This window comes from Rhododendron vialii, chromosome 2a (assembly GCF_030253575.1).
Source record: "Rhododendron vialii isolate Sample 1 chromosome 2a, ASM3025357v1".
NCBI lineage: Eukaryota > Viridiplantae > Streptophyta > Magnoliopsida > Ericales > Ericaceae > Rhododendron > Rhododendron vialii.
In genome coordinates, this window is record NC_080558.1 from 40661940 (window position 1) to 40681679 (window position 19740).

General features: G+C 37.3%; 2 protein-coding genes across 4 annotated transcripts; one reads left to right on the forward strand and one right to left on the reverse strand.

The window, feature by feature from the left end:
• Positions 1 to 1362: 1362 nt before the first annotated feature.
• Positions 1363 to 5471, forward strand: LOC131317756 (uncharacterized). Of its 2 annotated transcripts, XM_058347368.1 has the most exons (3): positions 1363 to 1643; positions 3763 to 3994; positions 4046 to 5471. In XM_058347368.1, the coding sequence occupies exons 1-3, from the start codon at positions 1486 to 1488 to the stop codon at positions 4190 to 4192; spliced, it is 537 nt and encodes a 178-aa protein (XP_058203351.1). In that variant the 5' UTR covers positions 1363 to 1485; the 3' UTR covers positions 4193 to 5471. The 2 variants fall into 2 exon arrangements, with proteins under 2 accessions (XP_058203351.1, XP_058203350.1); XM_058347367.1 differs by having other exon boundaries at positions 1364 to 1643; positions 3763 to 5471.
• LOC131317755 (homeobox protein knotted-1-like 2) lies at positions 5065 to 13394 on the reverse strand. 2 transcript variants are annotated; one of them, XM_058347366.1, is made up of 7 exons: positions 12640 to 13394; positions 11068 to 11266; positions 8271 to 8391; positions 6510 to 6703; positions 6297 to 6428; positions 5634 to 5770; positions 5065 to 5546 (listed from the first exon to the last, which is right to left on the reverse strand). In XM_058347366.1, the coding sequence occupies exons 1-7, from the start codon at positions 13116 to 13118 to the stop codon at positions 5543 to 5545; spliced, it is 1266 nt and encodes a 421-aa protein (XP_058203349.1). In that variant the 5' UTR covers positions 13119 to 13394; the 3' UTR covers positions 5065 to 5542. The 2 variants fall into 2 exon arrangements, with proteins under 2 accessions (XP_058203349.1, XP_058203348.1); XM_058347365.1 differs by having other exon boundaries at positions 5065 to 5554; positions 12640 to 13391.
• Between the last annotated feature and the right edge of the window lie 6346 nt (positions 13395 to 19740).

Below are 19740 nucleotides of genomic sequence, written 5' to 3' on the forward strand. Positions count from 1 at the left end.
TAACTACAATTGTTAATTCTTTGATGAAGATAGGTGGCAATAAGTTATGTATTTTCCATCAGATGATGTACTATATAACCTATTGAGGTCTATAAAAAAGAAACATTTGCATATTTCTCATTAACATGCATAAAGAGGGACCCAAGTGAGCACATCCTATATACCCCACTATTTTTCTTTTTCACCTCTGCATGCAGTGGTGGTCAGTTCATTAAAACTAAAACTTATAAATGAACAGTAAGTTTTTTTTTTTTCAAGCGATATATATCAGCGAGAGTTAGTGAAGTGTTCGAGTTAGCACAGGAGGCAAGGCTATTAGTACCGTAAATCGATGATGAAGGGAAGCGTATGAAATTAAAGAATAAATGTGCAACAAGGACAATCACATAGGTTTAGATAAACTCTTTCTAGACTCTTTTTCATTCAATAATAATAAAAATAAAAACGCGTTCGTCCTAAGGATTAGAACTCAATTTATAATAGGAAAAAAAGAAATTATAGAATTAGAAACTAACTATTCATCCCAATCAAGCAAATATTAGAAGGAAACTAAATAAAGAAAATCAAAAAACTAAATACTCTAGAATATTTATTTCTGAAATTGCAAGACTCCCTTGACAAAATAAATAAAACCAAAATAAGAAAACTAAATATACTATCTGTTAAATGATACAATATTTCCATTTTGCATCAATTAACCTCTCCATTGAACACGATACCAAATTATTATAATTAAAAACACTAGAAGATAAAAATTCACTCTCTTTTGTTTTTTTTTGTTTTTTTTTGTTTCTGATTAGTGCACTCCTTCTAATTAGAATGGATTCTTGTATGTATCAGCTTCAAAAGTCCACGAACACAATTTTAGGACACGATTGCATTTGAAACCGATTGATGTACAAAGATCTATGTGCATCGAACAAATTCAGATGCAGCGGTGTCCCTGATTGTGTCATAAAACTGTGTTCGCTACGTTGCGCATTTTGTTTGTTCTCGTATAGTAATTTTAGAGTAATTGATTGATAGCCGTGGCCGTAAAATCCCATACAACGGAAAAAAAATTCAGTGCCAAGCGGGTACCACGCGGTGTCCGTTTGCACATCCGAACCGTCCATTCCGTGTTTGAACAGTTCAGATTTGGAGAGAAAAAAAGGAAAGAGAAAGAGTTGGAGTGAGAGGAGAGAGAGAATTTCAATCCAACCCGTCCAAAAGTGTATCGGACGACTTGAATATATCAAACAGATACCACATAGGATATACCCGCTTCGCACCGAAAAATCTCTCCATTCAACGCGTCGTTCTCCGAATTTGTAGCCGTGCTTCTCCCAACGTATATATACTCCATCTCACACAACTTTTTTGTAGTCCCATGATTTTCAACCTTCTCTCTCTCCACAAACAAACCCCCCTTCTCTCTCTCTCTCAAAATCTCAACAACCAATTCTAATTCTCTGCCTTCTCTCTCTCTCTCTCTCTCTCTCTAGAATGGAGGATGAACAGGAGACGTCGTACCTTAGGCACAGGCGAAAGAAGTCGTCGATGAGTCTCTCGTGCTGCTTCCACGGCCCTAGCCGCCGCTGCGACTCCTCCGACTCCTCCTCTTCTTCGAGCCCGATGATGTCGCCGGCGTCGTCATGGTTCAGGTCCGTCGGTCCCTTGAATTCATTCATCTTTTTCATAGAAAGTTACTGATATTTGAACGCTGTTCATGATTTTATTTAGAAAAAAAAAAAATTTACGTCAAACCTCTTTTTTCCTCTTCGTGTTCTCAATATTGGGTGCGGAGCAGTTGGATGTATAAAAATGAATGTAAATCTACCGGCTACAAAAACAGTTGTGTCCAGAGTTGTGTTTTAAAGTAGTGTTCGTAAAATTGCTCTTTCAAAAAATATTGACCGATATATCAATTAATACCAATTTCATATCTTAGAATTCTTTTTCATTTGATTTACAAAAAAAAATTATTCAAGTGATATTGGATTAATATATATGGGATGGGACACACAATAACGTTCATCATATATATATATACACAGGTGTCTTAAAAATTCTCCACTTATTACCACCACCTATATGATAATCCGTAGTTTCTTACATATTTTTTACAAAATCTGCTTAAAAATTTAAAGTTTATCCACAAAATAAGTTGAATTTTAAACCATTTTTGTGGAATAAAACTTGGTTATCCCTTAATTTGTTGAAGAAACTATTTCCATGGATTTGATGCCCCTTTGATAAAAAGGTTAGGGCTCATTTTCATATTATTTTTCATGAATTTAAATATGATGAAAGATTTGGTAGAGGATTGAAGATGCATGCTTTTTTTTATTTTTTTGAAATGTTATTTGATAGTTTCATTATGTACAATTGAGAAAGTAAAAGGAAAACTGTGTTGAAATTGTTTTAAAAGTTAACTTGTAGAGTTTTTTTTTTTTTGGTCGGCAAAAACATTTTTTAAATGGGGGAAAAGGGAAGGGAATTCCAACCAAAAATTGAAAAAAGATAGCCTGTTGGGAACATTAACTTTACCAACCACATTGTGAACTGAAAATAAAAATTTAAAGGAAAGCATAAAATATCTATAACTTTATATGTAAATGGATAAAAGTTACTCCATGCATACAATTTCCAAACGTCTATCTAGTTTTTTTTTTTTTTGTTAGATTCGAGTAAATTTTTTTATTTAATTACTTGTCTAGCCAATCTAAATGTGAAAAGTAAAAATTTATAACCAAGGGCAAAATTTTGAAGACTTCTTTTGGGTTCCTCGTACTTAGAAGAATAATAATCTCATATTCTGATGAAAAATTAATAAAAATTCCATTACAAAAAACTGAAAAAGTAATAATTAATTGATCTAAAAGTGTGTCATTTTTAAAGAGTGAGAGGAGATTTCAGAGGGGTGGTGGTGGCGGTAGGTGGTGATGGGGTATGGTGGTGGTGTTTGGGTGGTAGTGGATGGTGGCGACCTGGGCTGGTGGGGTGGGGTGGTTGGTTGCAGTGGTGGGATGGTTGGTGGCGGTTTTGGTTGGTGGAGGCGGTTGGGTAGTAACAGAGGCGGTGGTGATTTTTGCCGGTGTTAGGAGCAGTTCTAGGTTTAGGGTTTGTTTCGATTCTTAATTTGGGTCAGGCTCATGTGGTTCCTTGAGATTTATTTTTTGGGGCATGGCTCTCTGGGTGTTAGTGGGCTTTGACCCATCTTTTTCCTTTATCTTTTCATCCAATCCTTGATTGAATTCTCCTCTCCTCTTCCCCCACTTAATGTACCATTTGTCATGTATTCTTAATAAAACTTTTATTGCCTATAAAAAAAAAAAAGGGTAGTGATTTTGACACTCTTCAAATTAATAACCACACTCTTACAGAGGAGTGTCAAAATCAATTTTGTGGAGTATAGAAATCAATCTTTATATGGAATTGATTTTGACACTCTCCTAAAAAGTGTGATGATCAATTTAGAGAGTACCAAAATCAATTTCCTAAAAATAAGTGAGGAGATTTGTAAATGCAAGTGCAGAGTTCCTCAAAGTCATATTCTTTCCACGGCCGCAATACAATGGATTCTGCTAACCATAGTCCACTCGGTAGTCCATAATGTACATATTAAGTTCAAAAAATAGAATTTTAATAGAATTTCGTAAATATACACCTTTTAACAGATATCAATGTATTTTTAGCATTTTCCTTTTCCAAAATACAATTATTTTCAATTAAGGGAATTTCATTTGTTCCGAGAATATTGATAATTTTTTAACGAATCAGGTCGAAGGGCCACCACGAGCTGCCGGAGGTGAAGGGCAAGTCCCGCAATTTGATGTCTCGTATGGGCGGCCGCCACGCCCGCCGCCACTCCGGTGATTTCAGCTACGACCCTCTCAGCTACGCCCTCAACTTCGACACCTCCTCCGACACCCACTTCGACGACTTCACCGCCCGGCTGCCGGTGTCTCCGCCGCGCCGGAGGCCGTCCTTGTCGACGCAGATTAGGAACCTCGAGTTGCCGTCGCCACGGAAGTTAGCCGCGGCGCCGAAAGCAAAGGCCACTGAGTTGCCGTCGCCACGGAAGTCAGCCGCCGCGCCGAAAGTAAAGGCCACGGAGATGCCGTCTCCTTCTCCGGCTGCAGCAGGGGGAGGGAGAGGCACGATTGAGCGGACACAGGCGGTGGCGCGTGAGATTTCAGTGGAATACTAAAATGGTTGGTTCGTTTATTTATTTTGTTATTGTTTACTATGGGAGGGGGGAGCGTAATTTTGTTCATCCAGGGTATACTCATTTAGGTTATCACTATCTTATTAAGCATACATAGACTCTTGACAAATTAATCTGAATAAGATGAACTGTTTCAAACATCGAAGCATAACCTGATATGAGCATCCTCCCGTCAGGGGTGAACAATTGAACTCGGGAGTGGGGAATTGTTTCTGGTTTGAGATAGGAGAAACTTTTGACTTCTTTTTTTTTTTTTTGAAAAAATAAAAAAGTTTTTCGCAAGTGTAAAAAGTGGATCATATTTATTGTTTTATTTCATATACGTAGCTGTTTGTTTTTTACATTTTTGTAGGCCTGGGTCAAAAATAACTTGCCACAAGGATTCAAGGGAAAAGAAAGGAATGGGCTCTTTCCAATCCCTTTGTCCACTACATCCGATTTGCGAGGCCTCCTTTATGGGCGTTTAAGGATAGGAATCGTTACAATCATCAAAGTGAGCTTAGAAAAGATCCACGGTTGTCAAATCTGTAAACGCTCGGTTGAATGATTTTTGTCACAAGTAAGCTAGTCAGATTGTAAAATCAGTTAATAAAAACCTCGCAATTTGAAACACAATATGCAGAATGAACATGAAAGCAACAACTCGTGCGACAGAAAAAGTTTGCAAGTTTTGAGGTTGTAAAGAACTATCGCTCTCAAGTCTTTTAAGTAGAAATGTCTCAGAGCAATGCAAAAGAGCGTATCGGGCATGACCAAACAGGGTGTGCGAAGCCATCTACATTTCAAGGGCGGGTTCATGTATGAGAGTCTCTTCATGATTTCACGGAGAAAAAAAAAAGGGTGCCTTATGCAGGTTTGTCCAAGTAGAGCAAAAGACAGATTGTAACTACGAAATATATTCACATACAACAAGCTCGACGCTAAACTACTTCCAGATTACAAGAAACAATTACAATAACTATAAGAACCTATAAGTGGAACCATGAAAAGAGAGACTATTACACTAACCCACCCCCGTCACTTCACGGTTTTATTTACATAGTATGTGATAGTGTAAAAAAAATATTGACCATTAAGACTCAGTTTTGGTCATATATCCTTCAAATTGAACTTGCAAATAAAGTCCTCTGCACGTACCTTCAATGTGGCATAATCGATTGTCCTATCTTCATCACCACTGCATACCTCAGGTTAGCCCAATTGATCGCTGTAGTGTTCGGAACCAACAATATTGTGTCCTAATCATTATATGTACTGAGCCGGATTATAACTGGACTAGTGGATTGTCTTACAGATTTGCCCTTCACTCACATGAAACGATCAACACTGTTGTCACCTGCATTACTTCGTTTCCAAATTTAGTTTGGCAGAAGCCCTTGAGAAAATGTATGATGATCAAACTAAATGAATGAAATTGAACTACCTTTTGCGTTTGCTCTTCAAGACTGTAGAAGTGGAAGCATTGCTGTGCCAGTTCCTTTTCCTCTGATTTATAAACCAATTATTTATCTGCTTCAGTTGCAAGCCTGTTTCTTGTACCAATTTCGCCTTATCCTCCTCCTGAAAATACATACGTTTGCAAACGTAATTTTAAAAGCTCACCCACTTGCGAAGCAGTTTCACAGATGAATATATATGATGAAAAGTGAACTTGAGTGACCTTCCAAAGTTATAAAGATTACATATGGCTAAGGACGTCCTAAACATAATTGACGGTTCATGCTTACCCATAAGTGCTTTTTAACTGACCAAATGGAAGCAAATGCACTAATGGTAATGCTACTTAAGGAGAAGTTATGTTGTCCAGAATTCGCAAAACCATTACTAATTTGGCTTATACCGTCATTTTATTTCAAACCAAACACCAAAGACCATTTTGACATTATTTAAAAAAATGCCTCAGCCACAATAATTATGATGGGTTTCCATACAAAATTCTTTTTGTAAACCAGTTTTCCTGCACTAAATCACCCATGTACACACAGTTCATTGTGCTTCGCAATCAAAAAGACAAACACAGTGTAAAGTACTGATGAGCCCCAATTAAAGAACTAACTAACTAAAACAGCGAAGAGCGAAAACTTACTGTTGGGTATGGCCATTTAGCATGTGATTGCCACCAAGCCTTTAAGACAGAGGTGGTATCACCAGGTAGTTTTCCCGCCCTTCTCTTGCGTAAGATTTCCTCCCTAATGTCTACAATCTTCTCCTTGTAGCCCTATAAACAAATAGAACAATGTTGATGACGCTAGGACGGAAGATAATGATAAATACATAAGCCAAATATTTAGTCCCTCGCCTGTTTCAGTTCATGCTTCAGCTCTTGCCTTACACGCTCCATCAATGACTTCTCACTCTCTGTCAGGACGAGAGGTCCAAATCCCATATTGTCAGGACCCTCCAAACTTCCATCAAACAAGTTGGTGTCACTATCTACTTGGTCGTCGTCGTCGTCAGACATTGTTGCCCCCGTGCCTTCTCCAGCAGAAACACCTATGTATTTAAGCATATGTGCTTTAGTATTCCATGGTTTAGCCAAAGCCTAGAGTTCAACATGGTAAACCCACAGCAGTACTATATGTGTTGATTCTTGAACCTTAATAATTCACAAGAAACAAAGGTTTATGTGGAAAGCAAACAAAGCGATAAGCATAGTTCTACCGAAATAGTTAGAATCCCCGGGTTGTGAAATTGACAATGATCCATAAAAATGACCATATCTAAGACAATAAATATTCGTCAGCAATAATGAGTGAACAAGTCAAGGCCTTGACCTCAGGACAAATTACTGAGTTTGGTCAAGATGCAAGAGGTCAGGCATAAGCTACCTTTAAACAAAGCAAAAGGCTATGTCAAGAATGATGAGGCCTCTCTGGCCAACCTCTATTGTAGACTCTTCTATATTTGGAAGTCTGTTTCTTCCTTCAAAGCCAAATATCACTGCCTACAATGGAATGGAATACATGCCAGTCACTTCATACCAGCGGTCCAGCACACTACGGAAACACACAAATGTGGCTTGGTATTGTGTGTCTTTTACGTCCTCTAGTTTGATAGTTACTGATAGACTAGGGAAAAGACCTAAACAATGAAGACCACCACCATGTCGGTCAAGAGAGTTGAACAATCTCTAGAACTTTGCATCCCCTTGATTGTAAACTAGCAGCAAATCATTTGCAAGCAGCAAGAGAATCTTCAGCTGTCAAGAATGATGAGGCCTCTCTGGCCAACCTCTATTGTAGACTCTTCTATATTTGGACGTCTGTTTCTTCCTTCAAAGCCAAATATCACTGCCAACCATGGAATGGAATATATGCCAGTCACTTCATACCAGCACACTATGGAAACACACGAATGTGGCTTGGTATTGTGTCTCTTTTACGTCCTCTAGTTTGAAGTTTACTGATAGACTAGGGAAAAGACCTAAACAATGAAGACCACCACAATGTCGGTCAAGAGAGTTGAAGTTGTTGAACAATCTCTAGAACTTTGCATCCCCTTGATTGTAAACTAGTAGCAAATCATTTGCAAGCAGCAAGAGAATCTTCAGCCAAACCACATTCATCCTTTGAGGTGGCAAGACTTGTCTCAGGTAATTTATCAAACTTATTATTTCTTCTCTTCCGGTCACTGGGTCCAGTACTAGACCTGCTTAGGCCCCATTCCGGATTCTCAAAATAAGTACTTATTTGGGAATAAGTACTTATTATTTGAATTAAAGGTGATGTATTGTGAGAGAATGACTTGTCTCATAAAGCGGGAATAAGTACTTATTTTTTAAGAAGAGAATCTGGAACGGGGCCTTAGTTGTACAAAGAAAAGATGGGAGTGTTTTTTCGGCTAAAAACACTGATGCAAAATGAATAAGGTGGTGAAAAAGGTAATGACACTCCAATCTAAAGAGTTGTGTATTAGCAGTCTCAAAAAATGGTATGTTGATTAACATCAGTACAAGCACGAAACCAAACAAATTTTAGCTAAAGGAAAACACCAAGGCATATAATTGAACATCAACTTTTCTTCAGAATGAATAATTCCTGCATAAAGCAGTGAACCTTACCTGTTAAGCTTTGTAGGGACTGCTCAATCTCCCAGCAAGCCATTACCGCTTCCATTGCATGCACACGAACATGTTGTTGCAGTTGTTCTTTAAAAGAACAGAGCAAAAGCACATAATGTGTCTACATTACAAAGAAAAAATAGATGAATAATCAAGGCAACATAATGAAGAACCACTTTATTTTGAAGATAGCACTTGTTTATCAATTAAAATATATCCCAATATAACATAGCACAATAATTCTACAGGGGAAACCCAACTTCATCAGCATATAGTGGAGTCATCATGTGAAGCACCAATGATACTACAACTTGCTTGCAGTTTTCTATCAACTCTAGCAATACGAAAACAAGAGGATTGATGTACAAGGCCATAAATCTTGCAAAGTTATAATGACATGATTCATAGTTCAACCACCTAAGGATGCCAAACGAGTACTTTTCATGGTTTTAACATCCCACCATCAATTGAAGTTAGCAGGAAACTAGATGTCCAAATATGTCACATCCAAATAGGATTCAATTTCAGATTATGATAAATATACCAGAACTGTGGAAATATTTCATGATGGTTGCATAAATAATTACAATGGACCGAATGCCACAGCCCACAACTCTGATATTAATAAGCATAATTTCCAGGACAAAATAATGTCAATCCAGATACATTGGTCACTACCAGAAGGAAGAACATCTGCTGCCTTATCATACAAGTCAATTCACTGTGCTGACAAGACCATTCAGAGATTAATAATTGTACAAGTGTACAACCAGTTAATTTTTAACTCAAAAAGTTTCAGCAACGGCTTTGTGTGCCTATACAGTGGAAAATGGTTATTAGACTTACCTGATTACAAATGACAATAGTTTCTACTCTCCTGTGCCTCTGACATCATTATCAGAAACATGGCTTCCATGGAGCTAAACATAAAAAGGGCCCAAAAGACTAGAGTCCCTAAACAAGGCTCCACAGCCATACATTGGCCACACATGCTTAAACTCTCCCTAGAGCATGCCCAACTGTTCCCTATGCTTCCAAGTTCAAATTCCTCCATAATGACCTCAATCTCCAAATCATCCACCACAACAGCCTCTTGGTAATTCAAGATTAACTTAATATCACTATTGGCACTAACACTCTTTTGCAATTTTACTTTCCAAATAGATACAAAACGCCACATATTTTCAAGTCATAAGTGGGAAGCGCTGGTGATCTCCACTTGACTGTGATGCTGTGTTTCATTTCATGCCTCTCTCTTGTATTCTCCTCCTGTCCTCCATGAAAGGTGGCTGAGTGGAATAAGTACAAGGTAGGGTATGCAAGACTAGTTTGGGCATAATCCATGTTATGAAATCAACAAGAAGTGGTGAAGGGAATTTTGGTCATTTCAGAAGCTCTGGCCACTGGATGTAGGAGAATGAATGAGGAAAGATTCCACACGAAGTAGGAGAATGAGTCCATTTTCATACTACAAAGCAAAGTACTTAATAGTCCAATTTCAGTAGTAGTACCTTCTTAAACAAGCTAAAACCCGAAAGGCGAAAGGTTGGGAAGTAATCAGTGCATTTCTCCACAGATGATTTAAATCTAATACCTACTGAAATGCCTTAACTCTCATAGCTAAATAAATCAGAGACGATTTTGTGTTTTGTTGTCTTGCAATGATATAAACATCCCAGTTTCTCCTTCAGATGTTTTCAATGAAATTGCAGCAATTTTCCATTTCCTTCTAAAGCTTCTTTCTTTTCAGCACATCATTTCATTTTCCATGGCTTTTAGATTTAGTCTTCTCAAATGCATTACTCATACTTCCCTAGTTGACTAGCCAAACAACTCCATCAAGTTTGAGTTTCAATGATGCTAATACAAAAATGCTATTATTTTCTTAAGGCTTTCTTTTCTGTATCAGAGTACAGAGATTTATTACTTGATTTCTTGAAGAAGACAGAGGGTTTCTAGTATCCAAATTGTACACAAGGTAGTCCGGGCCCTTGGTGCTGTCCGCTTCATGCTATCTAAGGTTTCCCGCTCTTACATTTAACAATGAGCTCATCATATGGAGATCTCCACCATAAGTGGTACTGGTACATATTACTGCCTTTGGCCATGGACTAAGAACATTATTGAGGACAACATGTGACTTCACACTAATTGCCGCAATTTTGCTCAAATTCAGAATTTATTCTCTCAGAAAGGCATCCTTATGTCATAATTTCAGAATCCTTTAAGTAATTCTCAGATCCTTAAGAACAACTAAGACCTTTTCACGACATTACACATAACACGAATTCCAATTCCTACAACCAAATTATCCAAATTAACTAGTTAACACATTGTACCCTCCCTTTTACTGACAATAGAACCTTAAAATTCCTGTGAGTTCCTTGTTTCAACCACCTATCAGGTATCAGTTCATTGTCACAAATCCATTTGCAGCTCATGGGCTACTGGGAGAATAAGGAAAAAAATCATCCGCGTTTTCATCCTATTTTAATCTTATTTAGGGGTATAATCAAAGTCGATCAAGAGGTTGTTTTGGTCTGTTTAAAGACAGGAGAGAAATTCAAAACCATTTATAGTAGCATATATACAACCGAACTTCTGCACATCTTTCAATTCAACAACCAGAAAAACCACGCCCATAATAAATTCAAACTAGTTTCATAAATAGCACACATGACACCCAATTAATAACAAAACTCCACATGGACCACAACAATTTAGGACAAATATAGCAAATTTCCCCCAAAAAAACAGCATTCATAAGAAGTAATGAAACAGGCCACAAGAAGCTCACCATGAACTGATCAAGCTCCTTATCACCACCAACATTCCCATGGCTGACAGCTGAATACTTGGCCACCACTTGCTGCGACTGAGCCAGCTGCGCGTCAATTCTGAGCAACTGATCCACCGGCGTTGCAATACGCAAGCACGCAACATGTGCAGATAGCAACTGATCGTATAGCGGATGAGACAAAATTTCCGCTTTGTACCTTGCATTTTTTTGGTTAGTTAGGCCATCAGATACAATTCCGAAAACTAGATGTTACATTGAGGCTAATTATACTCCCTTCGGAGCACAAAATTGAAAAAAGGACCAACCAGCGAAAAGCAACAAGAGGAAAGACCAGCCTCTAATAGAAACCAAACTACTCAACGTTAACTGGTGTTCGGCTCGTTAAGAGCTCGTTTAAGATCTCCTAAAAAAAATACTCATAAACAAGCCACGCTCAAACAAAAAACTAGAATAAACAACCAAAAGCTCAAACAACAATTCTAAACTCGTTCAGTTTGAGCCAAGCTTAAATAACCTAATACTCCATATGATAAGTTTGTGGGGCTTGCTTGTTTAAAAGAAAAAACAGTGAAAGAACATAATCTCCTACTTACTACATCAAGACTAATGGTTGTTACACGTGGGTTTTAAGGGATTTCTACTCAAGTTTTGAGTTTGAGTAAAATAAAGGTAAGGGCTAGAGTTGCTCTAAAGCATTCCATATACTATATTTAATGTTTTTCAGAGATTTCATATTTTGAGGCAATTTAATCCTATAGCAAAAGGTTCAACCCACCAAACGTTTGAGTGAGACCCTTGGCCTCCACTATATCGTCCAATGTAAAGATGTTTAAATCTGTATAAACACACAGACTCATATAGCTACTCAGGTTCGACTCGTGATATGCTCCATTAAAATTCATTTAAAATTGCTCAACTAATAAATATTTTGAGGGCTTAGGACAAAAAAAAAAAATTGGTATTTTTGTTTTCCTTTTCTAAATTTTTGTACAATTTGTATTCAGTTTTTTGAATTAATCATTCGTCATTGGCGAGATGAAGCTAAAATTTCAAAAATTACGACCAATACAAACAAAGAAATTATGAAATAACCGCGTTTTTTATTTTTTTTGAGTCCTGTCATATCTGAACTTTTTATAATTTCGGTCCATATTTTTATACTATAGGCTCTGGCAGAGACAATCATTATCCCAAAATTTTCGACAAAAACCTAAACTAAAGAACACCAAAAACAAATAATACCGACGACAAATAATTTATGCCAAACCTTTTGCTAATTTTGAAGCCAAATTTCTCTGAGGGATAAAATCAGATAACTGACTTTGGCACTCTACTTTTTGATAATCACACCCCAATAAATACACATAACATGACCACTAAAAACCAAAAGATTGAAGTGTGGTTATCAAAATTTGGAGTGCCAAAATTATTTTCCTAAAATTAATAGATTAATAATCCGACAGACAGTCATTTCAGGAACCAAGGTGGGGATAACTCGAAATTAGATGTACAGCTATCCCTAATTCCAGGCAGTTAATCCGCGAATCAGACGTAGGCCTATGTATGTACCTTGCATTATGCCAATTCATTATCCCGCCGCCGCCGCTGCCATCCCCCTCAGTCAACTCTCCACCTCCTCCTCCTCCGCTACTACCACCATAATCCTTCCCCAAATCACCCGATTCGTTCGACACCCCGGCGCCGATCATCGAACCGCTCACGTCGCTGACGTTTCGCTGCAAGACACTCGATCTCGATAGCCACTGATTATTACCGGTCCCCTGCGGCAGCTGCGACGGCGTCGTTTCGGGGGTCCTCTGCAAGTTGAGGAACTGGCTCTGCTGCTGGAGGATCGCGCTGTTGAGCCACGTGGGACCGACGCCGGTTTGCTGCGGGGGAGGGTTTCCGGCGCTGTCCGGCGTGGAGGAGTGGCCGATATGGTCGGGGAATAAGGTGCGGGGGATGGAGGCGGTGTCGGTCAAGTTGTGGTGGTCGGAGAAATGGTGTTGGGATAGGTCTTGGGAGGACGGGTGGTTGCGGAAGTCCATGGGTGGATTGGCCTCACGAGAGTACTACTCCCATCGTAGTCAGTAGATAGTAGTATCTATGAGAGAGAGAGAGAGAGAGAGAGAGAGGTAATTCTAAGAAGCTATGTTATCTCCGAGATAACATACTCGGAGAGAGAGACAGGGGGAAGGGGAGGGGAGAGGGGGAGAGGGAGAGGGAGAGAAGGGGAGGGGGGGGTGTGTGTGGGGGAAGGTCTTCTGTCTGTTTCTAGAGAGAGAAAGGGGAGTTTGATTTGAAATGGGAGAGGGTGGTTTGGAGAGAGAGAGAGAGAGAGAGAGTATGGACTTTCTACAGGAGGAGAGATTATTCAGTGAAATTGGAGCACCGCCACTTAAGCCATGTATTCATCAGAGACTCCGTTTCCGCTACAAATTTTTTTATTTTGCCCTTGTTGAATACGGAGTACTATTTTTTTCATTTGTTTTGCGCAATTTTTTATATATTATTTCTTTTTGGACTATTTCTTCTTGGATATGGAGAAAATAAAAATAAAAAGTTGTAGTTTTTTTTTTTTTGAGAAATAAAAGTTGTAGTTTACTACTTATAGGTTAATGGAAACGAGGCCCTAAGTCCGCTCTTTCTAAATTTTTGTTCTTGTATCTTATTCGGTTATTTTTTAAAAATTAAAAAAATCACTAAATACAAAAAAAGTTTGAAAAGTGGTATTTTTTGGTTTCGGTGTCGTTTTATATGAAGTTTTTTTTTCAATTTCAGTGTATATTTTTATACTTTTTGAATTTCGCTCTTTGAGGTAAATGATGCAAATTTTTATATTTTTTTATTCCTTTCATTAAGATTAATGATTATTCTATGAAAAAATATGAAAAATGAATAATACCCCAAAAAAATAACATAATAGGAAGAACATAATTAGTCTTGGGCTCTACATAAATAAAGGGTGAGGGAGAAGTATGAGACAACAAGCAACAAGGCCACCGACCGGGAATCGACGGGTACACAGAGCTCATTCTGAATCCCATTCGGATCATCCATACGAAATTTAAAATAGACCCCGCGTGCCTATCGATTCCCCATCGGATAACAAGTAACAGTGTCCAAGCACTTTTTTATATTTATAGAGGTGGTTGCCTGGTTGCCCAAGAGCACTTTTTAATATTTATAGGGGTGGTTGCCGGCTGGGTAAGTGTGACGCAGATCAATCTAATCCAACGGTGAAGAAATGGTCAACGTGGGGTGACAGTTGATAAGAGAGCGTCGAAATACTTTGCCCGCCTAAACTCTGTTGGTTTTCCTATTTCTTACTCCGGAAGTGATTTTGGTACTTTCCAAATTTATAACTGAACTTTTAAAAGGGAGTGCCAAAATCAATTGGGAAGTGTCAAAATCAATTCCATAGTATGATTATCAATTTAAAAAGTACCAAAATCAATCCTTACAGATTGGCCCCCCTACTATTGAATCGTTTGCAATCAGCCCAATGGAGAATGGGTTTTTCTGTTCCCCGGTTTGCACTATGGAACATAAGTGGGATAACACTTAAGTGCTCACCTTGCGCCTTTGTCCTACGTCCCATTACTTACCCAGTGGGTGAATTCTTACATAAATTATCGCACAAACACTATGTTTGTGTATGTATGTGTCATAACTATTTCACTGTGTCACTCATACATGTATTCGTATCGAACCTGTATTCAAACTGTTAACGTGACCGTATTGTAATTACTTTTTCCTCTACCCAAATCACCAACAACACCACCCCCACCATGCCACCTTGATCTCACTCCTAACATATTCTTAAATCATCCTATCAACCCCAATTCAAACTAAACAAAGAGTGAGGTCGCGTTTCTCTCCCTCGTTTATCTATCATTCTCTCCATAATTTGACCGATTTACGAAGGTGGAAATGGGGTTGAACGGAATGATGTTTACGATGGAAAAGAGGAAAAATACCTATTCAGGTGGGGCTTGAAGTAGATTAGGGTAAGAGAGAGATGGGAAAATACTAGGAGATGTGCTTGTGATGGAATGAGAATCTGGAGGTTTCAGTTTGAACCACTTGGGTTTGGTTATGAGTTAGGACTTTATTTTTTGGGGTATTATATGTATTTTCAATAATTTTTTCATTACCATTTTGTGATAATTTGTGGATCTAATCATTTAAGTCAGCGAGAGGAATCAAAAAGTATAAAAGGATGGACCGAAATTGAAAAAAAGTCGTATAATATGATACCAAAATAATAAAATATAGTAAAATATATATATTTCTTTTAATTGCAACTTTTTAATTTTTAGTTTGAATGTGAAATAATATTCAAAAAAAAATGTAATGCCGAAAAATTAATTTAATAAGGACATGGCCTTTGATGGGACAAAGTGGATTTTACCCAATTGCTAAAAAGTTGTATATCAGGTGCCTCTCTGTGATTTGACAATGTGTCAATTTTTTTTGAATTACATATGCCATGCTTTTGGCTGAATCGGAGAGGACATTAGTTGACACGTGTGCTACGCGTGTGTTACGCGTAAACTGGCTCATACAGTTTGACCATCATAGCACCCTCAAAAAAAATACAAGAGCAATAGCACTGAATAGTTCCCCACTTAGGCTCCATTCTCCTAAACAAATTTGGTTAGCTTTTTTAATTACATTATTACTTTTTATTGAGCTTTTTTGTCGGAAGTTTTGGGAATAATTATTTATCTCGATGAGAATAATCAGACAAGTAGATTAATGTGGAACAATGTTGAAAAGAATCCAAATAAAACGATACTACAGACCAAAAAATAAATAGCTATTTGATTTTTTTTTTTGTCTTTAGTGAATTTTTTTTTTGCTTTTATTATTTATTTTTTTAAAACTCCTCTCGTTGATAAATAATTAATCCAAAAATATGACGCAAATCTTACGAAAATTGAGAAAAGAAGAACAAAAGGTGCCAAACGAAAAAGACAAAAAAAAAAAAAAAAAAAAAAGGCAAAGGAGAATGAACCAATTGCGAGGGTATCAATACCTCTCCATACTCTAACTTTCGTCCAAAACTCGGGTCTAAACTATGATCCGAACCACTCACCTCGTAAAACACAAAAAATAATATACTCTTGCAAAATCTCAATATGATCAGAGATCAATAGAAGCGTGAATACGTTGCAAACTATTAGTATGAAAAATGAATGGTAGACATGTTCTACAGTATAACCTTATAATTTACTGAACGAAAAGTAACTCTTTCACATATCAATCGATCTTCGATGATACTCATATTTTGCAGGTAACTATAGTTTTTTGCGTATTCTACGAGGTGAACGGCTCGGATCATAGTTTTACACACGAGATGTGGTAAAAAAAAAAAAAGTATGAAGGGATACTGAGAGACAGGGTATGGAGAGGAATTGATCCCGATTGCGGGGAAGACAGGGCGGGAAAGCATTACCCTCTCAGGCAGTCGCGGAGACAACGACTCGACGAACGGACACGCGGCAATAACTCGTCGATTGGACCACAAGCGGGGACCACTTCAAGCAAAGCGCTACGAATAGGCCAATAACAGTCCAACACGTGGAGAAATATTAGAAGCCTGGACCACCCTATGATATTGACTTGTGGTCCGCCGCCGGCTCAATCAATGGGGACTTTGAGTAATTATTCGGTGGTTCCGAACTACCCAAACGTTGTACAATGGTCCCGGAGGGCCCACGCCCAATATTCCCGAAATTTTCTCTTAGGAGTATTTTTATTTTTCTTAATTTTTGTTTAGTTTTTCATTATAATTTTTTAATTTTTAAAATTAATCATTCATCTCGACCAAAGAAATTAGAAAAGTATAGAGATGTGAATTATAAGTTTAAAAAGTTCATATAAAATGATAATATAGACAACAATACCAAATGTTTTTGTATTTTTTTCTTGTTAGTAAACTTCTTATATTTTTTGTCATAATTTTTTACTTTTCAAACAGCTCTTGTTGAGACGGAGTAATAATTCAAAAAAAATAGCGTAAATCTGACAAAAAAATGTAGAAAAGACAAATAAAAATACATTAAAAAGCCTTAAATTTAGGAAGAACGCAACATTTCATTTACGAGGTCAATCATAAAAGATATGAAACTTTCGTCTTTGTAAATTGGTCACGTCATCTTCAAACTTTTATAATCATGCCAATTTCTTTGTCATTGTATTAAGAATATTTTATTTTTTTTAAAAACTTTAGAATCTAAGGCCCCGATTGGATGCTGCATTAGAGAGGGGTATAAGATAATGACGGGGATGAAGGGAAGATGTGACCTTTTGGCTTGGTTTAGCTAGGGTTTCTTTCCCGGATGAACTCATCCCCCTGCCCATTTATTACCTCCTTAGGGCCTGCTTGGACGCGAGTAAAAAATTTGGGATAAAAAATATGAAGGGGGAATAAGATAGTATAGGGTATTAATTTTGATGGTTTAGAGAGAGGAGATAAAATAGTATATGGTTTGGATGAAGTATTAAATAGGGGGATAAAATTTGACTTTGTTTGGATGGTTTATAGGATGAGGGGGATAAGAAGAGGTAGATGATGGGAAAAGCTGTCAAATGACTATTTTGTCTGTGTGCAATGTTAAATTTGATTATGTATTAAAATAAGTATACTAAAAATGTCTACTCTAAAAATTTTATATTAAAAATATAGTTAAAACCCATGTGGATCTTTTTTATTACCCAACGTTTCCCCTTTCTTTTTTATTACTATTACCCAACCTTTCTTTTTTAATTTATTATGCTTCTCTTCTTCCCCATGAAACCAAAGGGTTTGAGTAGTAGCAACACGAAGGCTTCGGCAACGGCTATAACAGGCACCTCTCCTCTCCTCTCCTCTCCTCTCCCCCCCCCCCCCCCCCCCCCCAGTCATCTATCTCTCTCTTTGTTTTTCTAAAAAATGAAAAAATAGGGTTAGTTGCAAAGATGGAGAGGGAGGGGGATAAGGACTGGCATAATCGTCCATATACCGCCACCCACAGCCGGATAAGTTTTGAGGGGAGAAAAGTAATTCGAGGGCAATTTTGGGCTTCCAAACGGTGAATATGGCCGGGGACTTATCCCCTTTATCAGGGGTGAAAAGAAATCCAGGAAGCTATATCCCCCATCCAAATAGGGCCTTAGTCGGTTATGGGGTCAAAAAATACGAATGAATTTTGAGGTGGGCATAAACTAATACCTCATCCCCCTTCCCCCAACTTATCCCTATATTTCAACTGCAAAATAATATTATCCTCCTATTTTATTTCTCATTCAAACCAAATGCTATTCCCTTCGTCCTTAAATAATTGTCCAACCTGCAGTTCTAGGCTTTTAAAAACATGCAATTTTTCGTTAAAAAATTCAAACTTTTTTTCACAATTTGAAAGAACTCGTTAATTATCTATTGATTTCTGAAAAAAAAATTTAAATTTTTTAGCAAATTTGAATGCATCTTTTTAGAGGCATAGATATGCTGTCCGAACATTTATTTAGAGACGGAAGGAGTACTATTTTATTCCCCTTTGTTTAATACCTTATACAAACCCACTATTATTTTTTTATTCACCCCTTATAAAAGCCACATCGATGTGAGTCCACCATCTATAAATGATACCCCTACTATCTTATCTCATCCATAAATAATACTCCCAAAATCCATCCCGCATCTTATCAAGACCTCAAGTTTTATGTTCATGCCCAATTTGTTTGTCATTGTTTGTCTTAAGAATTTTTTTTTTTTGGTAAAAAAAACTTAGAATCTAAAGTTTCAATTACTTTTCATCTGTCCTGAATTGTTTAGTTTAAGTCACAAGTAGAAAGTAGAGCATGAAAGTTTAGGGAGTTTCGCTCATTGAGAAGCAATTATTTTTTATTTTTTTTGATCAGGAAGACCAGCAAATTAAGACATAAGTTTTTGCTGCTATTTGGTAGATTTGTAGCTTGCTGTCTAAAAAACAATTCCTACTTTCATCTCTTTTCTTTTCTTTTCTTTTTTGCATACTTTTCTTTTTTTACTTAATTTTCTTCTTTCTTTGTGTTTCCGATTATTAGAGACGTGTCAATATGAACTTTTTTGTTTACATATTTCTCTACGTAATATGAATCAACCAAAATTTTTTTTTTTTGACCCAAGCTATTTTTTGTCACAAAAATCCAAAAGGATAATTACCAGAGGTATCGCATTCTAAGATTAGCTCCTCTCCATACCCCACCCCTCCATATTCTCAATTTTCGTCCACATCTTCGATTCAAAATTATGATTCGAGCCGTCACCCCTTATAGAGCACAAAAAAAAAACTATAAGTCTACAAAATATCACACTACAAGAAAAATTCAATCGGGTGATGAATGAAAATCGTCACAAATTGCATGTTTTTCGTCACAAATAATATAGGTGACGAAAAAAAATTTGTCGACTAAAGATTGTCGAGGATTCCTACCTGGTGACGAAATCTATTTTTCGTCACCTATAGTGCCTTTTGTTAACGAAATATTTCGTCACCAAAAAGTGAATAATTGGTGACGAAGTTTTTTTCCTCACTTATTGTGCTTTTTGATGACGAAATTTTTTGTCATCAATTATTCCTTTTGGTGATGAAAAAATTCGTCACTAATGGGTCACATCGGTGACGACATTTTTCGTTGCAA